This window comes from Labrus mixtus, chromosome 6 (assembly GCF_963584025.1).
Source record: "Labrus mixtus chromosome 6, fLabMix1.1, whole genome shotgun sequence".
Taxonomy (NCBI): domain Eukaryota; kingdom Metazoa; phylum Chordata; class Actinopteri; order Labriformes; family Labridae; genus Labrus; species Labrus mixtus.
Window position 1 is genome coordinate 29938789 of NC_083617.1, and position 17238 is coordinate 29956026.

A 17238-nucleotide genomic window follows, 5' to 3' on the forward strand; every position below is an offset into this window, starting at 1 on the left:
AAGTGTTCTTTCAAGATCAATTTAATACTTTAATTCATACTCCTCAGTCTTTTACAATCATTTTTTAAATATCAAATTATGTAGGCCTATATTAGATATTTATTTATAAGTAAAATCTTATTAAAATACTACAACTTACTTTATAGAAATTATATTAATCCAAAAGTAGACGTATTTGTATTTTTCTCGGCCACATTCAGCCCTATGCGAGAAATTTGAATGTTTAGATAATTTGTGACATATACAGTAGCCTCAGAAGGTATCTCAATGTAATAATATCATATAAACTATTTTCTCTATTTTGTAGTCTATTTAGGCTATTTTTAATTATTTTTGAATTAGGCTTACTATTTAAAAACGCACTATTGTGATTCATTAATCACATCCACCGTCGCATGAATATATTTGTGCAATTGTTAAAACTGATATTTGTTGTATTCTATGATAGGCCAGGCTATGTGAGTCAATGGGCACACCCCCCATGACGTATAGCCTGTTTCCTCTTTGGACGCAGGAAAAAGGTCGGAGTGAACCCTCCTCCTCTCCTCTTTTCTCTGGTTCTCATAGTAACTGTCACCTGCAGAAACACACCGGGACTCACCGAGCTACGGACCGACGCGTCTGCCTAGCTCCTGTTCACCAACCAGCCGCCTCCTCTCTGCTGCTGATCAGACCCTATCAATCAATACCGGGATTATTCCACTTTGATGTCCGCCGCGGTGGATCGTAACCGGCGTGTGGCCTGCGGCGGGATCAGAGGCACCGGAGCAGCTAATGATGACATCATCACCGTGTGAAAGTGCCGATCCTCCCCGTGTGAGCTGATCACTCATTTATCAGGTTCATTAATACCCTTATAAAACCATCTTTGAGAGCCAGGCTCCAACATAGATTGGTTGATAAGTGTGCAGAGCTAATCGCTCCCTTCTCATGCTAACAAACTCTTTGGATTAATTGATAATTGAATAGCACAGGTGTGTGTGTCTGTGACACTGTGTGTATGTCTAAACTGACAAGCCGACCCGTTCCGTCGTGTTTAGACCCACTGATTACTAAGTCAACAAATGAATGCTTTCTGAATGACAGAACAGGAGCCAATAATTGATCACGGATAGAACAACTGGTCAACAGTTGATCTCCTCATGTAGATTAGTCTATTAGTTGATCAATGTGATCATCTGAATAGCTACTAATTGACATCCACCGCTGATGGAGTCTGAAGGCCTTTAAATAATACTAATAGCCTAATTGTTGTTGTTATACTTTTATTTAAGCATACTTCAATAGATCAGTCTTATTACAGAGAAGAGTGATAAGGGTCACCAATTTCAATAGGCTGCTGAGCAGACTAGAAATGAAGGAAAGCTCCATCTACCCCCCAACTTATCTAACATTAACTCATTAAAGGCTTTTATCTCCACACAAACTGTGCTGTTAAGAACAATAATAATACAATAGGGGGGAGTAACATCCGGTAACATCCTTCAACTATTTCTTATTGAAGGACAGCTGAGTGATTAGCTTCAAGGAGTTTTGTTGACACCAAGAGGTAGTCAGGCAACCACTCAATGCTGCACAGAGATGCAGAGGGGATGAAACAACAATTTCCCTTCAAAAAATAGTTCCAGCCCTTAACTTTTTCTGATCTGCTTCGCTTTCAAATAAAGATTTTTTTTTTAAATTTCTCTCATGTTTGTAAAGTAACAGGTGTGACAGCTTGGACTAAGGAGTGGGGGGATTTAGTGAAGATTATAAAACGTCATAATCTAATTATCTGTTATTCAGACTCACTGAGTCTTCACCTGGTAACAAACTGACATGTTTGATACAACCTGCCATCTGCAATACCATACAATACAGAATCTGTACATTTATTCACTCATAAAGTACAGGCTTTGCAACAGCATTTATAAACGTATAAAGTTGTGTTTCAACTGAGATGGCTTCTACAAGAATTTTTGAGTTTTTTCCCACCACATTATTTACATTTTAAAGAAAATATATTGGCTTGAATCAGACTGTTTGAAGTCTAAACTTAATCTAAGTGTAATATGCAGGATTTTGTACTTCATCAGTACGATGATTTATTTAAATTACAAGTAGACAAGGTGATGTGAAAAACATAGAAGCAGTTCACACTGTGTGTAATAATATATAGTAATCAATGGTGTAAAAAAAAGTTTGTGGGAGATGTAGTTTTTTTGACTAGCTTATTGTTAGATCATCTGGAAGAAACCAATATGAGAGTTAAGAATAGTTTATCACTTTTGTCTTAGATCTCTTCAGTGCCTGACAGCTTGTTTTTTTTTCTCCTCGTGGTTCCAGTTGTCCAAGTGTTTCCAGTGCTCCCAGTCCTGTCCAGGATGCTGCCAGCCTCCATTCAGATCACAGGGGAGCTGCTGTCAGCTGCTGAGGTTCAGGATATCTGTGAGAGTCTGAAGGAGGACAGCGTTCGCTTGCTGTCCGTCCGCGGCTGCCAGCTATCTGACCGTGATTTTGGTCGCGTCTGCAGGAGCGTCGCAGAGTCTCACTCACTCGCTCAGCTCAACCTCAACCTGGGCGTCGTCTCCAGCATCAGTCGGACACGACACCTGGCTGATGCCCTAAAGACAAACCGGTCTCTGCAGACTTTGTTGTAAGTACAGAGATCCATTAGGTTTATCTCAAACATCCAGAACATCTTGAATGGCTGTTAATGCAAAAACTAGGCATAATGTGATTGGTTTGTAAGACGCTGTCCCTGCTCCCTCCAGCCTCCATGGCAGCCCACTGTTGGACGCCGGACTGGTTACCTTGAACTTGGCCCTGTCGACCCATCCAACACTGGTCTGTCTGGATCTGGGAGACTGCATGCTTGGAGATGAGGCGCTGGCACTGATCTGTGGGATGCTGCCTCCAGACGGAGCAAAGTCAGGTAACAATCTCCTGACTCTTAACAAACATGTTTCTATTTGATCTATGCAGTCCAATAGATTTGAAAAAAAATCTGGATTGCCAAAATTAGAAAACAAAAAGGAAACCACCTAGTTACACTGAATGTACCTACTGGATCACCCTAGCAACCAGCCAGCTCTACCAGGAACCCTTATTAAAACATACTGCAATAACACAGCAACCACTGGGTGCAGCCTAAAACACTTTGAAGAATTGTTGGATGTTGAAGGTTATTTGGGCAAGACAGGCAAAGTGTCTTTTGAGGACATTGCCATCAGATATTGAATGTGTGCGATTGTGTGATCAATACTGGGGCCTATACTACAAAGCGAGTTCAACATACCCAGGGTGTCAAACTCTGAACAAACTATTTTAATATAATATAAAGACGTTTAAGACACACAGGCTCCCAGACTAAAGTTACACAACTGCAGAAACAAATGCAGGAAGGACAACTGGCAGATAAAAGAAAGAACAGCGAGTATTAATGTGCAAACTACAGCTTATTATATTTGATCCCTTCGTTAGTTCACCTTAGAACTGACGATTAGAACTGAATGTGTTGCTCTGCCTCTTTCATGTGGTGTGTATAACAGTTTGAGAAGTCATATTTCAGCTGTTGCTCAGTTGATAACAAACAGAGCTTTTCAGAACTTTTAATAGCAGCCTCTGCCACGAGTGTATGAATGTGTGTGTACAAAGAGTGAATGAGACATGTGGTGTATTTAAGGACTTTGAGTGGTTGAAAGACAAGAAAAACCTTATTGAAGTGCAGTCCATTTACTATTACTTTTTACTTTGGGAACACATTGGCAATCACTCTTCATATCTATGTAACTACCAGACCACTTAGGGTTCCAACAAGCACAGTGTTTCCACTACCATTATATTAGGGGGCGGCCCGCCCCCCCAACAGCCCCCTTGAAGGTCAAGTTATATATATATATATATATTTTTTTTTTTTTAAATTTATTTTGGTGCTTTTCGCCCTTTATTGTAGAGATAGGATAGTGGACAGAGTCAGAAATCAGGGAAAGAAGTCCCTTAAGGATACCTTTCCGATAGAACAGGACAGCTGTCATTAAAAGTAACACATGAACACCTACAAAAACACAACAACCACCCTGTAGCAATCTGCTGAAACTACCATCAGACTTCTACATGGAACCCCGGCAGCCATCGGAGACCTCCTCCCACTACTTCTAAAAAACAAAGACAAAATAGCAATACCTACTAAAACATCCAAACGAATTCAACATTTACTGCAAACTACAAAAAAAACTCAAAGCACCAGAGTAACCATGGTAGCAAGTATAGGTAGTAAAAGGGAGGTAACCTTCCTGAAGACCCTAGAATTCACCCTCAACATCTTAGTGATATTGCTGCAGCAAACAGGAATCAAAAGATAAACAACTATTGGTTTAAAGTAAAATATATTCACCTCCATGAACTGCACAACATCTGCCTGGGATGTGCCTACTGTACTGGAGTAGTGAATAAAACCAGCTGTCATGCCTCTTCATCACATTACACTACAGCAGTTACTTGCACATGTTTCCTCCATGGACTGTAAATAGCTATAGACTGGGTAACTGTCACACAGTGTTGTATTGTGTTAAGGGAACACAATAGATGTTAATAAAATGAAAACTGGAGATAAAAAACTATATTTGAACAGTAGTCCAGATAAATGAGACTTTAACTGAGCAGCAGATCTGAAGAAACGTTTGCAGTCTCAGGGAATTGGACAGTTATTCAATAAAGCGCAGAGGACATTTTGTCCCCAAGGAATCTGTTAATTCAGGCTCAGATAACCTGAATTCATCAGCTCGGATGTCCACATACCGCCACCACACGTGAATGATTCAGGAGGACTTAGCCCCGTTATTTTTAAGTCATTTGGAGAGGACATAGCCTGTGGAAGAACATTATGAATTTAACTCATTGAATACCTTTTCAATCATTACTGAGTTTATTGATAAATTAACTATATATATCACCATTGACGTGTATTAAGGTATGAACATTTAAAACATCTGATATATCCAGGAGTCAATTTGAAGTTTGCAATTAGCATTATTTACAATTTGATACAAAATATATTTGAGAACCAAGTGTGTACAAAAAGTGTCTTCAAAAACTGAAATTCAGAGAGCTTGACCTGAGTCGATCAGATCTCTGATGGTTTTAAGGTCACCATTCAATACGCGCTGTCTCTTCTTGGACACGTGTTGGGGTTTAAAAGTACTTGTCAGCCATATAATAATGTTTTATTCCCATTAAAGAAACAGTCAGCCCTGAAGTGTTGATGTATTTCTGTTTGTCTGCAGGTCTGAAGGAGCTGACTCTGAGTGCTAACCCAGGAATCAGCTTCAAAGGCTGGGCTCGTCTGGCCATCGCTGTGGCTCACAGCTCTCAGCTCCGGGTGCTCAACCTGGACTACAACCCTCTGGGTAACAGCATCTCTTCACTAGGACTGCATGTTACACATGATGATAAAATGCTGCTATACTTTTCATTTAAGGGATTAGACCTGTCCTTGATACAGAGTGGGTTTGGATATGTAGTGATCATTCATTTTACATTAAGCCTCAGAGTTATAACTCATTGCTAAGAGAGAAGTCTACTCTTCACACTATTTGTGCTTATTAAACAACAGTTAATTTATTAGTTTTTAAATAATAAACAAACAACTAACATCGGAGAGTGAGTACAAAACAAGCAAGGAGGATCTAGAGAGGACACAATGTCAGTAAGAGCAAACTTCAGCTTTAAGACTGATCTGACACACAGGTGCTGACGGGAAGTGACCAGAGGCAAAGCACTTTTTATTTTAAGTAATTCAAGTCAGTATATCATCATCAACAACAACATAGACAGCTGTTCTTAAAAGTTATAATCAGCATCAAAACAATATTAAACATCTTCATCGTCTCTAGTAATCAGATGTGTAGGTATTCATGAAACAGCTGCGACTTAAGCTTTTCCTTAAAGCTGCAAAGGGACTGTACAGATCTGTCTCTTGTGGTGCTACAGCCTCCATTAGCAGCTGCTGGCTAAGCCTCCGTGTCATTGCTTACTTAGTGGAGTTTAGCAGGACTGAATGACACCAGGTTGCAGCACACAGATTAGTTGTTACACATTAATAACTTTTTTACTTTATATAAACAGCCTTTAAAGGCTTTATATGTGATTTTTCACACTTAAATGTATAAATGAAGTATATCCTCTGAAAATAACTCTGTGAGTCATGACTGTCTACAATGGGTGTAACACCAGAGTCCCACTGTCTGTGATGTTTTCAGAGTTTTCAGAGTCCTATCTTCACTTTGTTTACATCGTCGGGACGGCCGGCTGACTCCTCCCCTCGTGTGTAAAAGTTGTTTAATTGAGGGACTAGAGAAAATAAGAATAACATACTGTACTCACTGCTTAACTGTGTTTCTAGATCACGCTCATTTCATGTAAATTTACATGCAGTGTGAAGATACGAGCATAATAAAGACCGCTAGCATTAGCACGCTAACACAACAATGCACCGCAAGTTGTTTTGGTTTCATGCTGGTGCTCAAGGGCGACATCTGCTGGATCAAAAAATCACATATAAAGCCTTTAAGTGCCAGGTGTGTATCATGTAGCAAAACAACAAGGCTAACTTTAATGTTCTGATATCAAAACCGTTTAAAATGAGGAGTAAAGGAGGTAAGATGGAGAAATGTAGACCTCTAACTCAATATTTAAGATTCCTTTGAATCAACTTCACTTCTGTAATTTAAAGACTCTAAAACACTGTTTGGAGGCTGTGGTAGCTTTCTGATCAGTGACTTCCTGTTTACATTGCTGATCCCCCCTAATTGGACAGATATACAATATAAATACTGTTTTTCCTAGAAACAGATTAGGAATGTTTTTACCAGCTAAGGTAACGGTTCAGTTTGAATGGTGTAACCTGATTTAATGAATCTCTTGTTATAAACCAGTTAGTAGTTGGTAGTGGTTACATATAGAGAGGAATTCATGAAGAGCTGCTGGTCCTGGATTTGAGGGTTTTGGTTCTTTTCCAGGTGATCAGATTGCTGGGATGTTGGCAGTTGCCGTAGCATCAAGCAGAACCCTGGAGGTGTTGGACCTGGAAGGAACCGGACTGACCAACCAGTCCGCACAGGTTGACCAATCACACTGCATACTGCTCTCTTCTCTTGTTCTTCACTTTCCATGTGTAGTTCTTCTTCTGTTCCATCATCAGTTTCTATGTGATGTTCTCAGCTTTCAGTCATTCAGCTGATCGTCCAGGAGGGGGAGACACTGACCAAACAATCTTAAAACACTAATATCAAGCATGCTGTTTCAGCTCCTGTTGTATTGATGATGATTTGTATCATGAAGGTATCCACTCTCCCACATGCCGTCTTGGCTAGTATGAGCTGTGAGTAAATGTGACTAATTCATAAATACTTACAACATCATCAGACCCTTAATACCCTCGGCACAATAGTAAAATTTGGTTTGGGAGCAGTTCAGATGTTAGAGCAGGCACCCCATGTGCAGAGGCTACAGTCACCGTTGCACTGGTCACAGGTTCAACTCCCAATCCTGACGCTGTTTGGTGCATGTCATCCCCCACTCCCCCTCCCCACACTTCCCTTTGTCTCTTCTACTGTCCTCTCAAATAAAGGCCAAACCCCCCTCAAATAATCTCAAACCAAAGAATAAATAATATAAGTAACACTATTATTTTAATTTTTATTTATTAAATCAACTCTGACCATTTAAAGCCTTGAAGCCTCATTTATGACCTGCAACAGCAAACAACATTATTTTCTATATTGTCATTTTTAAATGCCTTTAACTGCTGCTACGGGGAAGTAGTCAGACAAGAAAATATAGAGCACACTTCTGAAACAGCACATTTTTACCTTTTCCAGCGAATATTCACGAGTGATTCATTTGACTGTTAAAAAGCAGGATGACGTTTTTTCATCGGAAATGTATAAAACTAGATCAGCACAGACATTACTGGTACTGCTTTGTCTACAAAGGTCACAATCATCAACACCAGCTAAAAGTTCATCACAGGAGTTTAATCAACTTCTGACTCTTTTGATTTGACTTTGTTTTCAGTTTATGTTATACTATAAAATATAGAGCCCGACTGATTCATCGACCAGCCCATAATATCGGTCGATATTAGCATATCCAGTGACTATCGGTATCAGCTGTTTTATCGCAGATATGCGTCGATATAGAGATTTATTCACCAGACAAAAAGCTTTCCTTGTATTACACTAGCAGTTCTCTTTCACCAGCAGAGGGCGCTATATGGACTACAACAAACATTATCACTGTCCAGAGTGTCAAGCGGAGATGCACGTACATGCACAGTTACTTTCCAGTTGAGTGACCATCTTTTCTTCTTTCTATATCTTTTCCTCAAGTGTTTGATAACTGCTTTTGAGGGATCATTGCAATAAATCTATCTATCTCTACAGATCAAACACAGATCTGAGAAATATATCGGCCGATATATCAGCATTAGATTTATTTCTTCACAATATCGACAAAGGTATGAGCCCCAAAAATCCCATATCAGTCAGGCCCTTGTAAAATATTATAATTTTACCATTTGTTTCAATAGCTTTTTGCCTTTATTTGATAGGAGAATGTATAGAGTCGAAAACCGGGGAGAGAGTGGGTCATGATATGTGGGAAAGGAGCCACAGGTTGGACTTGAACCCGAGCCATCCTCTTGCAGGACTAGCCTCCGTACAGTACATGGAGCGTGAGTGAATTGGGAAATTTTATTGTCGACATGATAAGAATGACTCTAATAATCCAAAAATCTGAACCAAAGAGTTGCTATTGTTCGATGTTTAAGTTCTGATATGTAAATCTAAACTGTTTGATTTAACATGTTCCTGTGCTCATTCACACTTGAGTCCTGTATGTGACAAAAGTTCATGCTGCTGACCAATCAGCAGTCACGTTCAGATGTTAATCTTCACATGCCAAACTTTAAGGCAGAACTGTGGTTGTGATTGAGACCTGAAAGATGAATCCAGGACTAACAGAGACATAGGGACACTCTTTGATTTCTGTTTCAATGTTTTCTTAGGTTTATTGACAAAACGAATGTTTTGTTCTTATTGGGTTTCGAAAGCCAGAGTAGTTTTTAGAATCAATCTTTATCTTGCAACAAAGCAGCAGAACAGACAGGGGGCGGCTCTCGCCTCTCAACCGGAAAGGTTGAGGGTTCGATCCCCAGCTGAGCAACATGTCCGATGTGTCCTTGGGCAAGACACTTAACCCCGAATTGCTCCCGCTGCTTCGGTGGCGGTGTATGAATGGCATTAGTTACTTCTGATGGATGATACTACATAGCGACCACTACCATCAGTGTGTGAAAGGGTATGAATGTGTAGGTGTGACATGTGGTGTAAAAGCGCTTTGAGTAGTCGGAAGACTAGAAAAGAGCTATATAAGCTCAAGTCCATTTACCATTTACAGGACAGTAATGTGCTGATATTAACTTATCTGTGAGAGCCTGTTCTGATAACAGTGAGTTTATCAGACCTGAAAGAGATCTGGACTATTTCAGGTTGCCTTGTGATTATTGCCAGTCTACCAACTGTCTGAAGGATATTTACTGCCAAATTTATAAAGACGAACATGCTATTTAAAATATAACATTGAGCAGAAGCTGTTTTCTATAACTACACCGTGTCGAATCAACCTGACAGTTGTGAGGTAGCTTTGGGCCACGACACCATGTTACATCCCAGCTGGTCGAGGCCAGTGCTGCTTTCTCACATGTGCTTCTGAGTTCATAGACTGTATATTAAGATGGACGGAGAAACAGCCAAATGGGAGTGAAGCCAAAAATATTTAGCACTCCCCCTGCTGACTGGCTGCAGTATAGGTCATAAACCCTACCTCCTCCATGTTAACAGATGGGAGATTGGTCAAACTATAAAGTTAAAATGTCAATTTTTTTTGTCATATCATGATTGTGATGCTAATTTAAGTCAAGTCTTCACTTTTCTCAGTAATTTTTGATTATATTAATTGTTTGACACAAAAAGAGTCACCAGTGCAATATGTCAGCTCTCATTAAAGGGGGTGCTTTGTCTTCACTTTTGTTCAATGGGTGATGTTAATATACAGTCAATCATTTAAGTCACTCTTTAATGTTCCAATAAGTTCAGTGTGATGTTTTGGATTAAGGTGTTCTTGGACATGGTGGAGAACTACCCCACCAGCCTGAGGGTCCTGGTCCTGGCAGAGAATGACATCAGTCCAGAGCTGCAGCAGCAAATCTGTGACCTGCTCTCTGAAGGAGAGGATGATGACGACAGAGATGCCGGGCCCCTCCAGTCCGGTCCTGCAGGCAGCGCCCTTCTGCCAATCAGAGACAAGTACCAGCCAATCAGAGACAAGTACCAGCCCCCGGCCTGGCTTCAACACAGCAGTAAGGGCTGAACACTTCCCTGTCCTCACACATAGGCTGAGCAACCTTAATCCCTGTACTGTTCCCTCAAAAACAACAGGATTGATTCAGACTGCACAAAACCAGTAAGCCTTCAGAACCAGTACTGTTGATGTGGACTAGGTTTACTTCTCAGTGTATATAACTGGTTCTTTTGGTACTGTTTATCATAGTGGCTCCACTGGCACAAGAACCAGTTCTGGTTCTGTTGGTACTGTTTACCATATGATGATGATGGACCAGTGTTTATCACCGGTTCCACTGTATTACAGCCTAACATACTGGTTCCACTTGTCTTGTTACATCCTGGTTTCAGTGGTCAAGTGTTAGCTGAACTAATGCTGGTTAAGATCAGCTAGGTTGTGTGATCAGCCCAGTATAATAAACCCAGTCTGTGTCAGCTTTGCCAAGTATTACCTTAGTCAGTCACAGTTAATCCATGTTTAGGCCTGGTTGTGTTTCACCTGACATAGTATAACTGGTCAGGTCCCAGATGGTCCCAGTATAACCGGTCTGTTCCATCTGACCCAGCTTTAGCCTGGTTCAGTCCCAGTTGACCCAGTATTAGCCTGGTGCTCTGGTTTTAGGTGTCCTCAGTAGGATGTGTTGTGTTCTGTATACTAGAGGTCTAAATGTGAACCTGGTTGAAGTAAATGTTTTGTATTCCACTTCCTTTTAATGAATGATCAGTGATTCACTTCTGCTGTGATTGGCTGTAATCCCATGAAGCCTATTGTGCTGAAGTTCATTTCCTCAAAGTCCCATCACTCCAACATATAGAACGGCCACATTGTATGTTGAAATCAGTGAGCTTTAAGAAACTACTGCTAATATATGAATAACTTTATCCCCATGATACCTCCCTCCATTATGTTTCAAGGTGAACTCTGTGGCATACTTTCATACTATTCACACGTATGTTTCAAAATCATAGTATGCAATTTTGTTGATGAAAGACATGCCCAGATGTATATTAGATAAGCATCATTTTTAGGTATGTAAAGGAGCACACTAGTCAGACTAAATCGACCCAAAATGCATTTCGCCCATCAGACTAACAAATGGCGAAGCTCGCTAGCCAGCACTCAAGGGGCATTTAAATCAAAGAAACCATACTGTAATATGTTGTCAAATAATAACAACAATACAATAACTATAAAGTTGAATTAGCAATGAACTGATGTTTATTGTTTTTGAATTCTATTTATGTAGTGACGGTCGTGCTAGCTTGATGCTAGCTTGATGCTAGCTTGCTTTGTCTAACGTAGCTTGGACTTAAAATATGTCACATGACCAGTAGTTTAGTATGTTTTTAACGGCATACAGTACTAGCGGTCAGATTAGTAGGCAGGATGCAGTTTATACTGTGTGAGTATGCAGTAGGTCATTATGTGGTTTCGGGCACAGCCTGCCGCTAAATTTGTGAATACAAAATGGAGAAAGCTATCTTACTGGCTCAGATCAGAAATAATCTCTTCCTAAACAGAGACAGGCTGTTTCCCAAACCTCCTACTACATACTCAAACAGTATATACTGCTGACTGCAGACCATCAATAGATGGCTTGCAAGCTCTGCCATTGGATAACCTGAAGAGCCACAATGCATTGTGGGTAGGCTGATTATGACTGGAGAGCTCCCGTATCATACTTAAAAAAACATATTGCCAGTGTAGAATACATCCAGGCACTTCTTGCAGTCACAAAATGTAATTCTTTGAATTTGTAACTCACTACCTACTCGACATGACGTCATACTTAGGATGAAAGTATGCAAACACAGTACACAGGGATCACACACTGTTCCACAGGTTGACATCTTTTAAAATACAATGTTGGGCTTTTTTTTTATGCCTTTATTAAGATAGGACAGTGGATAGAGTTGGAAAACAGGGAGAGACAGTAGCCACAGGCTGGACTTGTACCCTGGCCTCCGGCTTAAAGGGACAACATCCTCTGTGCATGGGGTGTTTGAACTTACCGCTGGGCCGTGGGCACCTTCAATCAGCTACATCTTTAAACGTTGGACACTTAGTCTTTCAGTGAACAAGCTAGCACCTAATGTAAGAGATTTCCTCTCTTCTATATTTCTTTAAATGAGACTTTGCTAATACATGTACAAAACCGTCAGGTAAGTTGTGTGTTTGCAGGTAGTAGCTATAGTAGTTCACCAACTACCACTCTGAGTCACATTATCACCCAGTTTCTTTCACTGCCTTTTTGTAACTGCAAGCAAAGACCTTGCACACCTGCTGTCACAATACCTGCACTCTATTCCTGTTGGCGTTTTGTTTTAGGAGTTTTTATTGTTGCCTTCAATAAAGAGTTACAGAAAGAGAGGAAGTGAAGCTAGCATGTGAGATAAGGGTTAGTTTGCATGCTTGTAGGTTTAGCTTGAACGCTAACAGTGTGGTAGACAATGATGTATCAGTTTAATGTCAACCTGTCCAACTGTGTGAACATCATTTCTCTTTTGAGGATAAGCTTCTGATTTAATGATCCGTTTATAATTCATGATACACCATTATAAAGCATTGGCAGCTTCCTCCATTTAAAAGACATCTTGCTCTTGCTGACTAAAGTTTAAACAATATCACTTTGTAAAAAGTCGACTTTAGTATTATAAATAGAAGAAACACTGAAACTTCTGCTTGTCTTTATATTAAGCCACTGCACTATAAATAATGTAAATTGTGTCCAAATCTGTTTTAAAATATATTTCCTTCAAAGAATAGATCACAATTCTGTTCATAATATTATAATATAACAATATGTTTGATAATAACCTTATGACTGAAGCTTCAAGAAGAAGTTAGTTAGCATAGCCTAGGATAAAGACCCTCAAACTCACTTATTACATGTTACAGTAAATCTCCTTTTCTAAAATTAAATAGTTGCTAAACATTAAGTCTGATTGATTATCTCCTTGATGGCCAATTTAAACAGTAATGATGAGATTTTAAATCAGTGAGTGTCTGGTGAATGAAATTAATCTAAATACTGAACAGACATTTTGGAAAATGGATCAACAGCATTTGGAGATGCAGAATCTATAGTTATAGGTCACATATGATCCTCCTTTTCAAAAAGTAAAAAAAAGTCTCAGAGTTCCCAAAAACATGTGTGTGAAGTTTCTTGTTCTAAATCCTCTCTGATCCTGTATTTGATCATGTCTATAGCCCCTCTATTTCAGCCCTGCTCAGAACAGGCTGTTTCTGTGTCTGTACCTTTAAATATGTAAATGAGCTGTGTCTGACCACGCCCCCTCTCTGGAAGGGGATGAGGCTCTGGCTTTCTCGCTCCATGTCCTATTGTTTATGGTGAGAAGGCGGACTCAGAGGGCAGAACAAACACCTAGCTGTGGGAGTGTCACCCTCCTGGGGGAGGGGTTACTGCCCTTTGTGATGTCATGAAGGAAAATCTCCAAATGGCCTGTTTGAGCACACATTTTTCTGAAAAGTCGGAGAGGATGGACTTTTCTCATAATGGCGCTTTTGTAGACAGGCTAAGAACACATATTAGTGTTAGAAAAACATGCTGTTTTTTGCATAATATGTGACCTTTAAATATTTGGATACCTTTAGACTTGGCAGTGTGCTCCTTTATATCTGGTATAAAGCTCTAAATGTGTCGTTCTTTAACCCTACAGACTCCAGCCCCCAGATGGTCTTGCTGACATCAGGTCTAGGTGAGAGCTTATTGGCTGAAACTGAGATGTGACCCCTCCCACAAACACACCCACTTCCTGTCAAACTATTCTCACTTTATTTCATTTCCTGTTTGTCTGATTTGAGATTTCCTGTTTTGTTTCTCTGCACTGCACTTCTATTGGTTGTTGGATCACCTGATAGCTAGCAGCCAATCACATGCTCTGCATGGTTTGATGTAGCACCTGTACATAGAACAGTCGGCACAAAACCTTAACACACCAAGTGACTTTTAGACAGGTGTTTGTTTAGCAGGTGTACAGTGTGTTTTCTGATGAATGTACGTTCTGACTAAATGTTCTGCTGCTCTGATGTCCCAATAATAAAACTGTTTACAGCTTTGTAAGAAACGAAGACTCTCTCATTATTTGTCAGCAAACTAACTCTGATGAAGGCATCCTTAATATAAACGGATTGACTGAGTGTGCACATTACCAAACCCTCTACCTCCTGTGCATTTAATTAAAAATGTACAAGATAAGGCAACGTCATTTAACAGCTGAATATTACTTTAGTTTGGTATTTTCATAAGGCATTAAAAAACTTTTGCTTGTATTTCAGAAATTTTTGGATGTATTTAAGTGAGACCTTTTGATAATATTTGTATAAGGTCAACGAAAAAACCTTTACCATTTAAAAAAACTTAATCTGCAGCAGAAAAGTAGTCACAGGCAGACATTCTGTAGTTTAGTATAAAAGAGTCACGACATGAAAAGGTTGGATAGAATTGCCTTCAGAATGTCAAGTTTCCCTTTTTGTCAGGATGAAAGATCAGTTTGATTCTGGGCTTGGAGATGAATCATTGTTAACAGTTTGTCTAAAACCATTAAAAATGTAAGCTGTCATCAGAGTGTCACATTTGCTGAGCAGTGATGGAGATCTAAGGTCTAATGCTCATCTTCCCAGCAGTCTTATTTTCAGCCTGCAGGTGATGTCAGTGTGAATAGAAATGAGGTAGCCGTGTGGTGATCAGATCCCTGTCTCTGCTGCTGGTAACTCCATCTCCTCTTTCCTGATGAAGCTGCTGGAAACTCACTGTGGCTAAAGTTATTTTGGGCTGTCTGACTTCCTGTAGTGATCCAGTGTCAGGCGGTGGGCCAGAGTTTGGTCATGGTTTAGCAGTTTGATGAGCTGACTGTCGACCCTGACAACGAGTTGTGAATGAAGATAGAGACACTGCAGCTGAGGGAAAAGAACGCTGCAGAGGAAGGTGCAGTAACACTTTCAACACATTCAGAGTCTGAGAATGTAACAAGGTCGCTCAGGCATTTTGAAGACTACTTTTAGAAGATCCTCAAATCATTTCTTTACATTAAGAAAATAAATCATGATGAAAGAACCATCACATGGATAACTTTTGGAAATAATTTAAGTAAATTTTTCCTTTAATTTCCTAAATGAATTCGATTTATTTTCAAACTACAAAATGAATTCAACCAATAAACATTGGAAACATTTGTATGTATTTATTTTAAAGGCGCTTCACCTTTGCCGTCTGTAACATTTAACTGGAGAACACACAAATGCATATTTAATTATATTTTCATGCTAATACTTTTTACGTTTCAGAATCAGAATCAGCTTTATTGTATTGGAATCAAACAGTCTCATTACTATTCACGAGCAAATGTCAAGTTTCGTAACTTGTAAAATACAATGCACAAATAAATGCAGTGATTTTTATCAGTACATCTATAACTGTAACTGCTTCTAATTTAAAACTTGTATATCATCATTTTAACTTGTCAACTTTTAAAGCCCTTTTAAAACGAAAACACATTTGTGAATCTCCATCTTTTTGTGTGGATTCTTTTTGAGACTTTTCTACCGTGCTGCTTCACACAAATTCCACAAATGCAGGGGCACATATGACTCGTAAAAAGTCATATGTGCTCATAAATGCAGAGGGATTTGGATCTGTAAATAAACTTTCCTTTTTAAATATGCTAAGTTGACATACAAATGACAATATACAAGTTTTAAATTAAGAGGCACAGTTACAGACACAGATGTACAGGTACAAATCACTGCATTTATTCATGCATTGTACTTTAGTTAGTTACGAAACGGTTTTACAAGTATCGAAACATGACGTGCTTGTGAATAGTAATGAGACTGTTTGATTCCCATATTGTTGGCCAGGTATGCTCATAGACATTTAGCTCATTCCCTGGGCCTGACAGCAGTCACAGCTGCACTGATAGGCTGTGACTATGACAATCAAGGTCACTTTGTTTCTCCCCTCTTACTGTATCAGACTCAGTGTCTGCTCTCCATTATCTGAAAACTCACATTATTATTGTGTCCATCTCAGTATAGCCATATACTGTATGTTGCCGTAACATCCTGTTGAGGATAAATACCAAGCCTATGGGACGGTGTGGGAGAACTGACTTAGCAACACACTGTATTACACGTGTGCTGTTAATGTCAATTCTCCTCCCAAGTCATATACAACAACAACTTCAACTTGCAGAATCTTTTTGGTGTGACTTTAATAGTTTCATTTCCTTTTCACTGCAGGCTGTGCTAATAACAGTCACTCAAAGTGTTTTTACACTGCAGGTCACACCTACACATTTTAACCCATATTTACTCAATGATGCCGGAGGCTGCTATGTAAAGTGGCTATCAGTATTAACTTATTCACATTCCCACTCCGCCGCAGAAGCAGCGGGATCAACTGGGGTTTCAGTGTCTTGCCTAAGGCCAACTCGACATGTGACTGCAGGAGCTGGGGCTTGAACCCCCCACCTCCATGAATCCTCAGATTTTACATTCACTATTCTTTTCTTAATTAATTCTTTATAGCAGTAATGTGATCATGGGTGTCATTGAGGTTTTTTTCTGTTCAGTGTATACATTAGGATAATTGAAGAACTGCTTGTGGGAGAGTAAAAACATCATTTTCAAGCAGCCAGATTTACAAATGTTCATTTTAAAATACATGAGGATCTTTAAGAAAAGCTCACCACTGCATGTGTTAGAATTCCCACTGAAGCTCTGGTTGTGTCTCTGAATATGAATGTTTTTCTTCCATATTTTATCTTCCATATCTCCAGTTTTATGGTGCTGTCTGACAAGTGTGCTGTTTGTTCATGAAAACACACGCTGACA

The 17238-nt window shown here is 39.6% G+C and overlaps 2 protein-coding genes across 3 annotated transcripts in view; both read left to right on the forward strand.

Annotated features, from left to right (window-relative positions):
• Positions 1–17238, forward strand: part of ncoa4 (nuclear receptor coactivator 4) — a 182416-nt gene that overhangs the window by 3946 nt on the left and 161232 nt on the right. The gene's annotated exons all lie outside the window — the stretch shown is intronic.
• On the forward strand, positions 535–14471 carry lrrc73 (leucine rich repeat containing 73). Of its 2 annotated transcripts, none has more exons than XM_061040859.1 (7): positions 535–840; positions 2326–2635; positions 2754–2914; positions 5265–5387; positions 6999–7099; positions 10156–10399; positions 14064–14471. In XM_061040859.1, exons 2-7 carry the CDS (start codon positions 2364–2366, stop codon positions 14132–14134), a joined length of 972 nt encoding a protein of 323 aa, XP_060896842.1. In that variant the 5' UTR covers positions 535–840; positions 2326–2363; the 3' UTR covers positions 14135–14471. The 2 variants fall into 2 exon arrangements, with proteins under 2 accessions (XP_060896842.1, XP_060896843.1); XM_061040860.1 differs by having other exon boundaries at positions 535–816.